Source organism: Salvelinus alpinus, chromosome 7, assembly GCF_045679555.1.
Source record: "Salvelinus alpinus chromosome 7, SLU_Salpinus.1, whole genome shotgun sequence".
In the NCBI taxonomy this organism is placed as follows: domain Eukaryota; kingdom Metazoa; phylum Chordata; class Actinopteri; order Salmoniformes; family Salmonidae; genus Salvelinus; species Salvelinus alpinus.
This window is the reverse complement of record NC_092092.1, coordinates 71,322,325-71,334,781: the sequence shown is the minus strand read 5'-3', so window position 1 is coordinate 71,334,781 and position 12,457 is coordinate 71,322,325. Positions and strand designations below refer to the sequence as shown.

Below are 12,457 nucleotides of genomic sequence, written 5' to 3'. Positions count from 1 at the left end.
ACAGTATCTGGTCTTTAACACAGCCTACCACATATTTGGGCCAACAATGAACACGCACACACACACACACACAATCATACACACAGCAGATTTTTTCTTTGGCTATCAGATGGGCCACTATATAGCTGAGTCCATCTTTTAATGAATTGCAGAATAGTGAGGCCAAACCAGCAATGTGCAGCTGCTGTCACAAGACTGGGTGAGATGACGAGAAGTCAGGTATTTATTGGCTGTTACTTCATCCTGATTCCTCACCATCATCTGAATCAGTTTGAGCGATCATAGGCCTACGCACTTCATTATTTCGCTGGGACATTTATTTTGAAGTTCACATTCCACTTCCGCTAAGAAAAAAACATTCCGCTTCCTACACGCAAGTGTCAGCCAGCCAGTCAGCAGGTGAACGCGGCTTCAGAACACAAAAGGACAGGTAAAGTGATGTTTTCCCTCCTTTTAACGGATAGCGTGTGTTTATTATTCAACGTTTAAGATAAATTACGCTCTCAACACCTACAAAAGATAGCTGGCTAGATACATTCATTCTCAAGTTAATGTAGAGGGATTTGTGCTTGGCGGTTGATTGGCTACTAATAATAACTAGCTGGGGCGTGTTTGGCTGGTTAGGAAGGAGGGACGATCAACACTTCAAGACCTCGCCTACTTTAGCATCTCTAGCTAATGTTACTCTACTACTGTTGTATGTGATAGAGTTGCGCTAGCTACTTCGCCACCTCTCTCTGTTGTTTTCAGATCGAAAGCGACACTGTTGTGTCAAACCAGCTCCACAGCCCACCATGTTCCGCAGTAGGGACAAAAAAACGCCCGAACCGTTCCAGGATGTTTCGCAAGGGTTGAAAAAACTATATCGGACTAAACTCTTTCCCCTGGAGGACACCTACCAATTCCACGACTTTCACTCACCGTCGCTCGAAGATGCCGACTTCGACAACAAACCCATGGTTCTCTTGGTCGGTCAGTACTCGACCGGGAAAACCACCTTTATTCGGCACCTGATGGAGCAGGACTTTCCCGGTATGAGGATAGGGCCCGAGCCGACGACAGACTCATTCATAGCCGTGATGCACGGTGACCAGGACGGGATGATACCTGGAAACGCCTTGGTTGTCGACCCCAAAAAACCCTTCCGCAAACTCAACGCATTTGGTAATGCGTTCCTCAACAGGTAAATAAATACTCATGCCAAATTCCCAGGCCCTAGGGGAGCCTGTCAGGTGACACCCATGAATTAGGAATTTAATAGGATCTCTATGGTAACGCCTCTCTCAACATTCCATAATACCTCCCTCACAAGCCTCTGCATGTAGGGACTCTGAAACAAAACGATCTCTACTGTTCCTCCTGTCATTCCCCTTTATTTCCTCACCACAACATATTGTAGTATCTCTTCCATCCACCATGCATGTTGTTAACCCACCTGTAAAAGTCACCCTGCCAAGTTGAGACATCCCTTTCCCCTTGGCTATTTGAACAGTATAACAATACCTAGCCTAATCTAAACTATAGTCACGTCCTAGTCTGGCAACTGGCAGCATTGTTTAGCCTGTTTAGCCTGCAGCAGCACTGTAAGGTAAATGGAAAATAATGGATTGTGTTTTCAGTAGCCAGGCAAAAGTGTGTTATCTGTCTTCTCCTTAGATGCACACCCCAGGGCAGGCTACAGTTGCCACATCAGTAGTAACAGCTGGCCAACTCTCACCGAGGCTTCTGCCTGCTATGAGGCATTAGGAAATCCTAGTCAAATTGCAGTGCTGGTATGTTCTTTATGGTAGTGTGACAGCATAGGCAGTCAGCATCTGGGCTATGGCTACTCAGGACTCAGCTGGTCTTCTTGTGTGTTGAGTTACTCATTATCATGACACGTCAAAGTGATTCAGCAATCCAGACTGCTCTATGGCGCATTCTGACACCACAGTCAGTTGTTCAACGTGGCATTATGACAGCAATCAATTAGTCTGTCTGTTCTGTGGCTTCAAACACACAATCCTTCAAGGGTGTATTTATTGTAGTGTCCTTTGCTGAAGTAGACCTTCTCTCTAGAGGATATCTTCCCGCTGTGAGAGCTTGGCTGGCACCACAATACACAGCACTCAAACAGATGGTACGATAAACCTGGCCTGTTCTCTGACTACAGGTTTTAGAGGAAGTCATGTGCTCAACCTGGCAATAGGGGATTTCCTCAACCCCAGATTAGCTGTGGTGCCTCACACACCGCCATATGCTAGCTCAAGACACATGGGTCAACACTGATGCTGGATTAAACTCCTCCTCATCCCTGTTCTAGGGTACTACATTACCCAGGATGCATATGTACAATTGATTTTTGTTGACTCATAGCAGAGAAAGTCTATGAGGGTCAATTGATAATTAGCCTAGCTTAGAGGCTAATTGACGAGATGAACAAGGCATCACAAGGCCCATGAGACAGGCTGTTTCACAACAAGACTGATGACTTTTGTAACCGAGAGGGAGTAGTAAGAGTCAGCGGGATTGGTTTGGGGTTCCGTTTTACTGAACTCAGCCTGTTATTTCAGGACACTGACTGACTGCACATTACTGCATGCAGGCTTCCAGTAACATCTCAAAGGGAAATGTGTTGTAAAGTACGTAGGCCTACTTGTCTTGCACAGAAGTACACTCCACCATGTCCTCATTGCTCATACAATGAATGGCAATGCTGATAGTATTTCTTCACTTTGGGAAGTTGAAGGTCTGCCTGGTGGGGGCTCGGGGTGAGGAGGGGAACAGCGGGATGTGAGTTACTGTTTGAGTGTGTGATGGAGAGGGATTCTGCGGTTAGCCCAATTGTGTGGAAAATGTTAGATAAACGGGAAGGCTTGGACAGAGTGCCGCAGAATGTATGACATACGAAAAGCCGAAGTGGAAAAATGTACGTTTTTGTTATACTTGGCAAATATTCCTGTTGTAATATGATACTACTCTACCACAGGATCCCCCACCCCCCCATATTTCTTTGACTTGTTGTTTGGCGTTAAAGGTTATCTTTCTCCCTCTCTCCAGTTGTAGGATAGCTCTCCTGGGAAAATGTAAGTTAAGAGCTTAGTTCTAGTAGTCTTGTGACCTAATGCCTGTAGCATAATGTCCGGAATATTAGTTCCGAGGGAGCGCTGTCCGGAATATTAGTTCCGAGGGAGCGCTGTCCGGAATATTAGTTCCGAGGGAGCGCTGTCCGGAATATTAGTTCCGAGGGAGCGCTGTCCGGAATATTAGTTCCGAGGGAGCGCTGTCCGGAATATTAGTTCCGAGGGAACGCTGTCCGGAATATTAGTTCCGAGGGAGCGCTGTCCGGAATATTAGTTCCGAGGGAGCGCTGTCCGGAATATTAGTTCCGAGGGAGCGCTGTCCGGAATATTAGTTCCGAGGGAGCGCTGCCCGGAATATTAGTTCCGAGGGAGCGCTGTCCGGAATATTAGTTCCGAGGGAGCGCTGTCCGGAATATTAGTTCCGAGGGAGCGCTGTCCGGAATATTAGTTCCGAGGGAGCGCTGTCCGGAATATTAGTTCCGAGGGAGCGCTGTCCGGAATATTAGTTCCGAGGGAGCGCTGTCCGGAATATTAGTTCCGAGGGAGCGCTGTCCGGAATATTAGTTCCGAGGGAGCGCTGTCCGGAATATTAGTTCCGAGGGAGCGCTGTCCGGAATATTAGTTCCGAGGGAGCGCTGTCCGGAATATTAGTTCCGAGGGAGCGCTGTCCGGAATATTAGTTCCGAGGGAGCGCTGTCCGGAATATTAGTTCCGAGGGAGCGCTGTCCGGAATATTAGTTCCGAGGGAGCGCTGTCCGGAATATTAGTTCCGAGGGAGCGCTGTCCGGAATATTAGTTCCGAGGGAGCGCTGTCCGGAATATTAGTTCCGAGGGAGCGCTGTCCGGAATATTAGTTCCGAGGGAGCGCTGTCCGGAATATTAGTTCCGAGGGAGCGCTGTCCGGAATATTAGTTCCGAGGGAGCGCTGTCCGGAATATTAGTTCCGAGGGAGCGCTGTCCGGAATATTAGTTCCGAGGGAGCGCTGTCCGGAATATTAGTTCCGAGGGAGCGCTGTCCGGAATATTAGTTCCGAGGGAGCGGTGGGACAGCAGAGTTCTGGGTTGAGAAGAAATAGAAATGGTAAAGCGTAACAATCCCCTTCTTTGTTCCTGCTTGAGGAAAATGCAGTTTTCTGTTTGACCGACCTTGCCTTCTCTCTCCAGATACAAAAGATGTGATTATATCTGTGTATCATGGTTTGCTCCAGCTTTGTTGAAAAACCTTTATGTTTGGGGTGACTAATGCAAGATGACAACATCATGTGTTGTATGGGCTTGGACAGTGAGTCAAGGTTATTCTATGGACAATTGAAGAAACTAGGCAGCATTCAACTCTCACAGAAAACAGTTCTCTCCTTGTTTGAATTGAGCCTTGTTCCACTTCCAGTCAAACCATTCAGTTTCCATTTCCAGCTGTGACAGGTTGACTGACTGGAAGCATAGTTTGGGCCTACATTAATGCCTAGCTTAGTTTCAACGTCCTCACCTCTCTCTGTCTCTCCCTCTCTCTCCTTGCAGATTTATGTGTGCTCAGATGCCCAACCCAGTCCTGGAGAGCATCAGTATCATCGATACCCCTGGAATCTTGTCAGGAGAGAAACAGAGGATAAGCAGAGGTCAGCCATACACAATATAATATATCACCGTTATCTCAATAAATGTGTTAAGCCTGACAGTGTCAACCACTCAAAGCGGGTCAGAGGTAACACAGGCCAGTTAAAACTCACCTAAGAGGAGAGAATAGTATCAAATACTTATATTTTCTGTCAAGAGAAGTGCATCTAATCCAACTGTCTTGTATGACATTTGGGGTCCTAGGAAGGGAAGCTGACTAGAACTGAGATGACTGTGAATTTCCCCATAACCCCTATTTTGCACATTCTTCTGATATTGCTCAGCCAATATTTTCATTATTGGCTCATTCTGCTGATTTTAATATTTTGTAAAATCATCTTTTATTGGGTCAGTTTTTTTCCCCCTACAAGTGAAAGGTTGAGAGGGAGAGCTGGGCAGGGATCCTAAGAGGGGAGGGGGGAGACGTGATACTGGAATACCGCATTCCTACCTCAGACGGCTATAATTCCACACACAGGGCTGACTATTGTTCATCAGCAGTATGACAGTGCCGGGGACTGGGTTAGAAGCAACACTTGGCATTGTGCGGCGATAGTGGGGAAGGCCTGAACATGGGTAGACTGTAGAGAGTGGTGTAGTTGTCATTGTGGGGACACTTGGTAGACTGTCTTCCACACACTCTTTCCCCTGGTCCCCCCACCCCCACGACACGCACGCACAGTCTCCCCCTGCAATGCGTGTGCAGCAGAGCTGGTGCTGATTGTGTGGTCAGCCGCGTAGATGAGATTTTTAGACAGACTGACTGCATTCTTCTCCGATCAGATGACAGCGGCACTAATCAAAACCATCATTCTCGCTTTCTATTTCTTTCTTTTCTTTTTAAAGAGCCTCGGCTCGCTGTGCCAGAACTCCCCAGGCTTCTGTTCAGAAAAGCAAAAGCCCTCTCTGTTCCAATTGTTTTTTAGCCTCATCTGTTTCCTGTTGTTTTTTAAATAGGTTAAAGAGGATGGAACTGAATACGTTATTTATTTCCATATATCATTTTTATTTTTTGTTGTATTTTACCCCCATTTTTCCCCCTCCCAATTTCAATTACAATCTTGTCTCATCGCTGCATCAGCAACGTTTTGAAACACGTTGCATAGTGTCTATAGTTTCAGTATGTAATTGTCAATTATAGGATCATGCTCGTGTCCAACCCTCAGAATACACCACAATCCAAAACCCCAAACCCACTTTTCCTCTTTATTTTGTCTCTCCACCATCTCATCTTTCTCCTCAGTCTCATTTGGGGTTCCTCCTCAACATAATTCTTGCTGATAGACACAGTCCAGACATGTGTGTGTGAATCCACCATAACCCTCCTCCCGTTGCATTTCTCAAGGGTATGACTTTGCGGCGGTACTGGAGTGGTTCGCGGAACGCGTGGACCGCATCATCCTCCTGTTTGACGCCCACAAGCTGGACATCTCAGACGAGTTCTCTGAGGTGATCCGCGCCCTGAAGAACCACGAGGACAAGATGCGCGTGGTGCTGAACAAGGCTGACCAGATCAACACGCAGCAGCTGATGAGAGTCTACGGCGCCCTCATGTGGTCGCTGGGAAAGATCATTAACACCCCCGAGGTGAATTATTATTATTTTATTCATTTCGACAAATGTGCGTCCCAAATGGCACCCTATTCCCTATATAGTGCACTTATTTTAAACAGGGTCCACATAGGTCTCTCAAATGGCATTCTCTTCCCTATATAGTGCACTACTTTGCCATGGTCAAAATTAGCGCACTATTTTGGGAATAGGGTGCCATTTCAGATGCAGACAATTGAAAATGCATACAGAGTTGCCTTAGTCATCAGACTACAGCACAAACATTAAGGATGTGAAGTGTACCGTCAAGTTTACCGTGAAGTCGACCAACTTATTTCCATTGTGGTCCTGCTGGGGCCGTGCCTGGCTACCCAGACTCCTTGCTACGGCCAAATGCTACCCCACGTCCATGGATGTTAGTTTCTTCTCAATGAGTCTGGATCTGAGTACTTATCTATAGCTCTATATCACACACACACAGTACCAGTCAAAAGTTTGGACACACCTAGTCATTCAAGGGTTTTTCTTTATTTTTACTATTTTCTACATTTGTAGAAAATAGTGAAGACATCAAAACTATGAAATAACACATGGAATCATGTAGTAACCCAAAAAACTGTTAAACAAATCAAAATGTATTTTAGATTCTTCAAAGTAGCCACCCTTTACCTTGATGACAGCTTTGCACACTCTTGGTGTTCTCTCAACCAGCTTCATGAGGTAGTCACCAGGAAGGCTTTTCCAACAGTCTTGAAGGAGTTCCCACATATGCTGAGCACTTGTTGGCTGCTTTTCCTTCACTCTGTGGTCCAACTCATCCCAAACCATCTCAATTGGGTTGAGGTCAGGTGATTGTGGAGGCCAGGTCATCTGATGCAGCACTCCGTCACTCTTTTTCTTGGTCAAATAGCCCTTACAAAGCCTGGAGGTGTGTTTGGTCATTGTCCTGTTGAAAAACAAATGATAGTCCCACTGCAGAATGCTGTGGAAGCCATGCTGGTTAAGTGTGCCTTGAATTCTAAATAAATCACCCTCAGTGTCACTAGCAAAGCCCGCACACACCACCTCCTCCATGCTTCACGGTGGGAACCACACATGCGGAAATCATCCGTTCACCTACTCTGCGTCTCACAGAGACACGGTGGTTGGTACCTAAAATCTCAAATTTGGACTCATCAGACCAAAGGACAGATTTCCACCTGTCTCTAATGTCCATTGCTTGTATTTCTTGGCCCAAGCAAGTCTCTTCTTATTGGTGTCCTTTAGTAGTGGTTTCTTTTCAGCAATTTGACCATGAAGGCCTGATTTCACGCAGTCTCATCTCAACATTAACTGTTCAGAGGTCTGTTACTTGAACTCGGTGACACATTTATTTGGGCTGCAATTTCTGAGGCTGGTAACTCTAATGAACGTATCCTCAGCAGCAGAGGTAACTCTGGGTCTTCTTTTCCTGTGGCGGTCCTCATGAGAGCCAGTTTCATCATAGCGCTTGATGGTTTTTGCGACTGCACTTGAAGAAACTTTTGAAGTTCTTGAAATTTTACCGGATTGACTGACCTTCATGTCTTAAAGTAATGATGGACTGTCATTTCTCTTATTCGCTTATTTGAGCTGTTGCCATAATATGGACTTGGTCTTTTATCAAATAGGGCTATCTTCTGTATGCCACCCCTACCTTGTCACAACACAACTGATTGGCTCAAACGCATTAAGAAGGAAAGAAATTCCACAAATTAACTTTTAACAAGGCACACCTGTTAATTGAAATGCATTCCAGGTGACTACCTCATGAAGCTGGTTGAGAGAATGCCAAGAGTGTGCAAAGGGTGGCTACTTTGAAGAATCTCAAATATAAAATATATTTTGATTTAACACAATTTTTTGGTTACTACATTATTCCATATTTGTTATTTCATTGTTTTGATGTCTTCACTATTATTCTACAATGTAGAAAAACCCTTGAATGAGTAGGTGTGTCCAACTTTTGACTGGTACGGTATATATGTTTGATTTATTTAACTAGGCAAGTCAGTTAAGAACAAATTCTTATTTACAATGACGGCCTACCCCGGTCAAACCCTAACCCGGACGACGCTGGGCCAATTGTGCGCCACCCTATGGGACACCCGACCATGGCCAGTTGTGATGCAGCCTGGAATCAAACCAGGGTGTCTGTAGTGACACCTCTAGCACTGAGATGCAGTGTCTTAGACCGCTGAGCCACAAACACCACCACAGAACCAGGGTGTCTGTGGTGACGCCTCTAGCACTGAGATGCAGTGTCTTAGACCGCTGAGCCACAAACACCACCACAGAACCAGGGTGTCTGTGGTGACACCTCTAGCACTGAGATGCAGTGTCTTAGACCGCTGCACCACTCAGGAGCCCATATATTTATTTGTCTTTATTGATTTATGTGTATTGTGGTCCTTAGGTGGTCAGGGTGTACATCGGGTCGTTCTGGGCCCAGCCTCTCCTGATCCCTGACAACAGGAAGCTGTTTGAGGCTGAGGAACAGGACTTGTTCCAGGACATCCAGGGGCTGCCTCGGAACGCAGCGATACGGAAACTCAATGACCTCATCAAAAGGGCACGGCTGGCTAAGGTGAGGGGAGGGGTCCGGATGTTTGTAGGAAGGTATGGGGGAAAAGATAAGGAAGTGGAGGGCACTCAACCAACGGGAGTCGAGGTGCAACATTTATAAAAAATAATATTATTGAAAAGGTGCAGCACTCGCTCACCATTATTAACTCGTTGTTCTATTTAAGCTAAATTAAAAGAATGGGACTAGGAATAAGGGAATATCCAAGAGGGCACTTTAGCAGAGAGGAGCAGCGTTAAAGCTAGTAGTTAAAGCTAGTAGTTAAAGCTAGTAGTTTGTTGTGGGCCAACAGGTAGTTTCTCGGATGTTTGAACCCTTGTCCATGTCTACATCCTCAACTAGATGGTTTATTATGGCAGAATATAAGTCTGGTCAATAGCTTGTTTCTAAAGGTTGTGTGAACTTTGAACCTTTGTCCAGGTCCATGCCTATATCATCATCTCTCTGAAGAAGGAGATGCCCAGTGTGTTTGGAAAGGAGAACAAGAAGAAGGAACTGATCGCCAACCTGGGAGAGACGTACCTGAAGATCGAGAGGGAACATCAGATCTCCCCTGGAGACTTCCCTAAACTCAAGAAGATGCAGGTGAGATGGAGACCCTGAATCCATATCTAGTTTAGCCTTTGTTTCCTCAGAGAAATGTTGCTGGAATAGTTTCCGTACACACCAGAGGTTAATCAATGTGACTCTACAAACTGAAGTCTTATCCCGTTCTCTGTATTATGTTGTTGAAGTAATGAAGACCATCCAATGATGAACATATTATTTGTTAATTCTCAGACCTTTAACATAGTTTACATCTCCCCTCTCCCTCGTCTCTATAGGAGCTCCTGGCTGGCCACGACTTCTCTAAGTTCCCTACCATGAAGCCCAAGCTACTGGAGGCTGTGGAGGACATGTTGGCCAACGACATCGCTCGCCTCATGACCCTGGTCCGACAGGAGGAAGCCGCCATGCCCAGCCAGGCTGTCCACGGAGGTGCCTTTGAAGGTACCATGTCCGGCCCCTTCGGTCACGGCTACGGAGAGGGTGCCGAGGAAGGCATCGATGAGCTGGAGTGGGTGGTGGCCCGGGACAAACCTTCGTACGATGAGATTTTCTACACGCTGTCACCAATCAATGGTAAAGTGTCGGGCGCGGCAGCCAAGAAGGAGATGATGAAGTCCAAGCTGCCCAACACGGTCCTGGGCAAGATTTGGAAGCTGGCCGATGTGGATAAGGATGGTTACCTAGACGACGAGGAGTTTGCGTTGGCCAATCACCTGATCAGAGTGAAGCTGGAGGGACATGAGCTGCCGGGTAAGCTTCCGGAACACCTGGTGCCACCTTCTAAACGCCACCAGGAGATTGATATGGGAGAGTGATGTGGGGCTGGGAGGAAGGGGGGGAAACGCAATCTGATGAACCTGGGGAGGGCTTGGTTAGGGAGGGCTTGTTTTGCGTTGTGGGGGAAATGTTTCTGAATATTTGCAGAGGGAGGGTTGGAACTGATGAATGGACATTAATGCAACATAATGTGTTGATGCTGCGTGAGGAGATGGAAAACGTGTTAAAGACATTTAAAATATACTGTCCATATGTTGATCCAAAGAAACGTAATGAACTTGTTCTTTTTGGAGAAAAAAGATTATAACTTAGAATTGTTTTATCTATATTTTTGTATTTCGTGTCGGTTTACTATGAGATGTTTTCAAATGCTTCCGTTTTATTTTCTCCAATTAATAAAAATTTAATATTTATCTCAATTAAGTAGTGTATGTTGGAAACTCTTATTTTGAAATGTCTACCTGTATAGAATTGAATACATAAGTGCCCCCTGTAGGTGAGAACCGGTTACTGTCAGCTGAGCTGGACGCAAGCAAGTGAGGACAGGACTCCACTTATGTATCTGCTTGTCAAATATGTTTTGACCAAGGGTGGAGAGATACAGCTGTAGGCCTACTGATCAACTGACGATACTGACCGAGAAAGAAGGAACTGCGAGAAAGAAGGAAGTGATTGAGATTCTGGAACACATTCATGGTGAACATGTGGAGATCATTTAGAATGCTGGAAGCCCAGTTGAGAAAGTTCCAGAACTTTGACACATATAAAGAGAAACAAACAGAAATTTTGAGTTTAAACTATTGAAGCTTTCAAAAGCAGGTTTTAAACTACTAGACTGGTTTCACCTCAACCCAAGATATTGTTGGCATGTCTAGATGTGCCAGTTTAGCATAATTCAAATTCTCTTATTTCCATATCTTAGAGAGAGAGAGAAACCAAATGTTTACACTTCCACTCAACAAACTAAACTCAGCAAAAAAAAAGAAATGTCCTTTTTCAGGACACTGTCTTTCAAAGATAATTTGTAAAAATCCAAATAACTTCACAGATCTTTGTAAAGAGTTTGAACACTGTTTCCCATGCTTGAACCATAAACAATTAATGAACATGCACCTGTGGGATGGTCGTTAAGACACTATCAGCTTGCAGACAGTAGGCAATTAAGGTCACAGTTATGAAAACTTAGGACACTAAAGAGGCCTTTCTACTGACTGAAAAACACCAAAAGAAAGATGCCCAGGGTCCCTGCTCATCTGCGTGAACGAACGTGCCTTAGGCATGAGGACTGCAGATGTGGCCAGGGCAATAAATTGCAATGTCCGTACTGTGAGACACCTAAGACAGCAATACAGGGAGACGACGGACAGCTGATTGTCCTCGCAATGGCAGACCACGTGTAACAGCTGCACAGGATCGGTACATCCAAACATGGGCAACAACAACTGCCCGAGTTACACCAGGAACGCACAATCCCTCCATCAGTGCTCAGACTGTCCGTGAGAGGCTGGAATGAGGGCTTGTAGGCCTGTTGTAAGGCAGGTCCACACCAGACATCACCGGCAACAACGTCGCCAATGGGCACAAACCCACCGTCGCTGGACCAGACAGGACTGGCAGAAAGTGCTCTTCACTGACGAGTCGCGGTTTTGTCTCACCAGGGGTGATGGTCGGATTCGCGTTTATCGTCGAAGGAATAAGGCCTGTACTCTGGAGCGGGATCGATTTGGAGGTGGAGGGTCCGTCATGTTCTGGGGCGGTGTGTCACAGCGTCATCTGACTGAGCTTCTCAATGCGGTGTGTGACAGGGAAGACATCCTCCTCCCTCATGTGGTACCCTTCCTGCAGGCTCACCCTGACATGACCCTCCAGCATGACAATGCCACCAGCCATACTGCTCATTCTGTGTGTGATTTCCTGCAAGACAGGAATCAAATCAAATTTATTTATATAGCCTTTCTTACATCAGCTGATATATCAAAGTGCTGTACAGAAACCCAGCCTAAAACCCCAAACAGCAAGCAATGCAGGTGTAGAAGCACGGTGGCTAGGAAAAACTCCCTAGAAAGGCCAAAACCTAGGAAGAAACCTAGAGGAACCAGGCTATGAGGGGTGGCCAGTCCTCTTCTGGCTGTGCCGGGTGGAGATTATAACAGAACATGGCCAAGATGTTCAAATATTCAAAGATGACCAGCAGGGTCAAATAATAATAATCACAGTAGTTATCGAGGGTGCAACAAGTCAGCACCTCAGGAGTAAATGTCAGTTGGCTTTTCATAGCCGATCATTGAGAGTATCTCTACCG

The 12,457-nt window shown here is 45.9% G+C and overlaps 1 protein-coding gene across 1 annotated transcript; it reads left to right on the top strand.

Annotated features, from left to right (window-relative positions):
• The first annotated feature begins 252 nt into the window (after positions 1-252).
• On the top strand, positions 253-10,574 carry LOC139581590 (EH domain-containing protein 1-like). The gene is made up of 7 exons (XM_071411517.1): positions 253-430; positions 751-1,183; positions 4,581-4,678; positions 6,022-6,263; positions 8,662-8,832; positions 9,250-9,414; positions 9,654-10,574. The coding sequence occupies exons 2-7, from the start codon at positions 795-797 to the stop codon at positions 10,191-10,193; spliced, it is 1,605 nt and encodes a 534-aa protein (XP_071267618.1). The 5' UTR covers positions 253-430; positions 751-794; the 3' UTR covers positions 10,194-10,574.
• The last annotated feature ends 1,883 nt before the right edge of the window (positions 10,575-12,457 follow it).

Coding starts and splice junctions, on each gene's coding strand:
- LOC139581590 (XM_071411517.1), top strand. CDS start 795: ATGTTCCGCAGTAGGGACAAAAAAACGCCCGAACCGTTCCAGGATGTT. Junction 4,679..6,021: donor GAAACAGAGGATAAGCAGAG/GTCAGCCATACA, acceptor GCATTTCTCAAG/GGTATGACTTTGCGGCGGTA. Junction 6,264..8,661: donor AGATCATTAACACCCCCGAG/GTGAATTATTAT, acceptor TGTGGTCCTTAG/GTGGTCAGGGTGTACATCGG.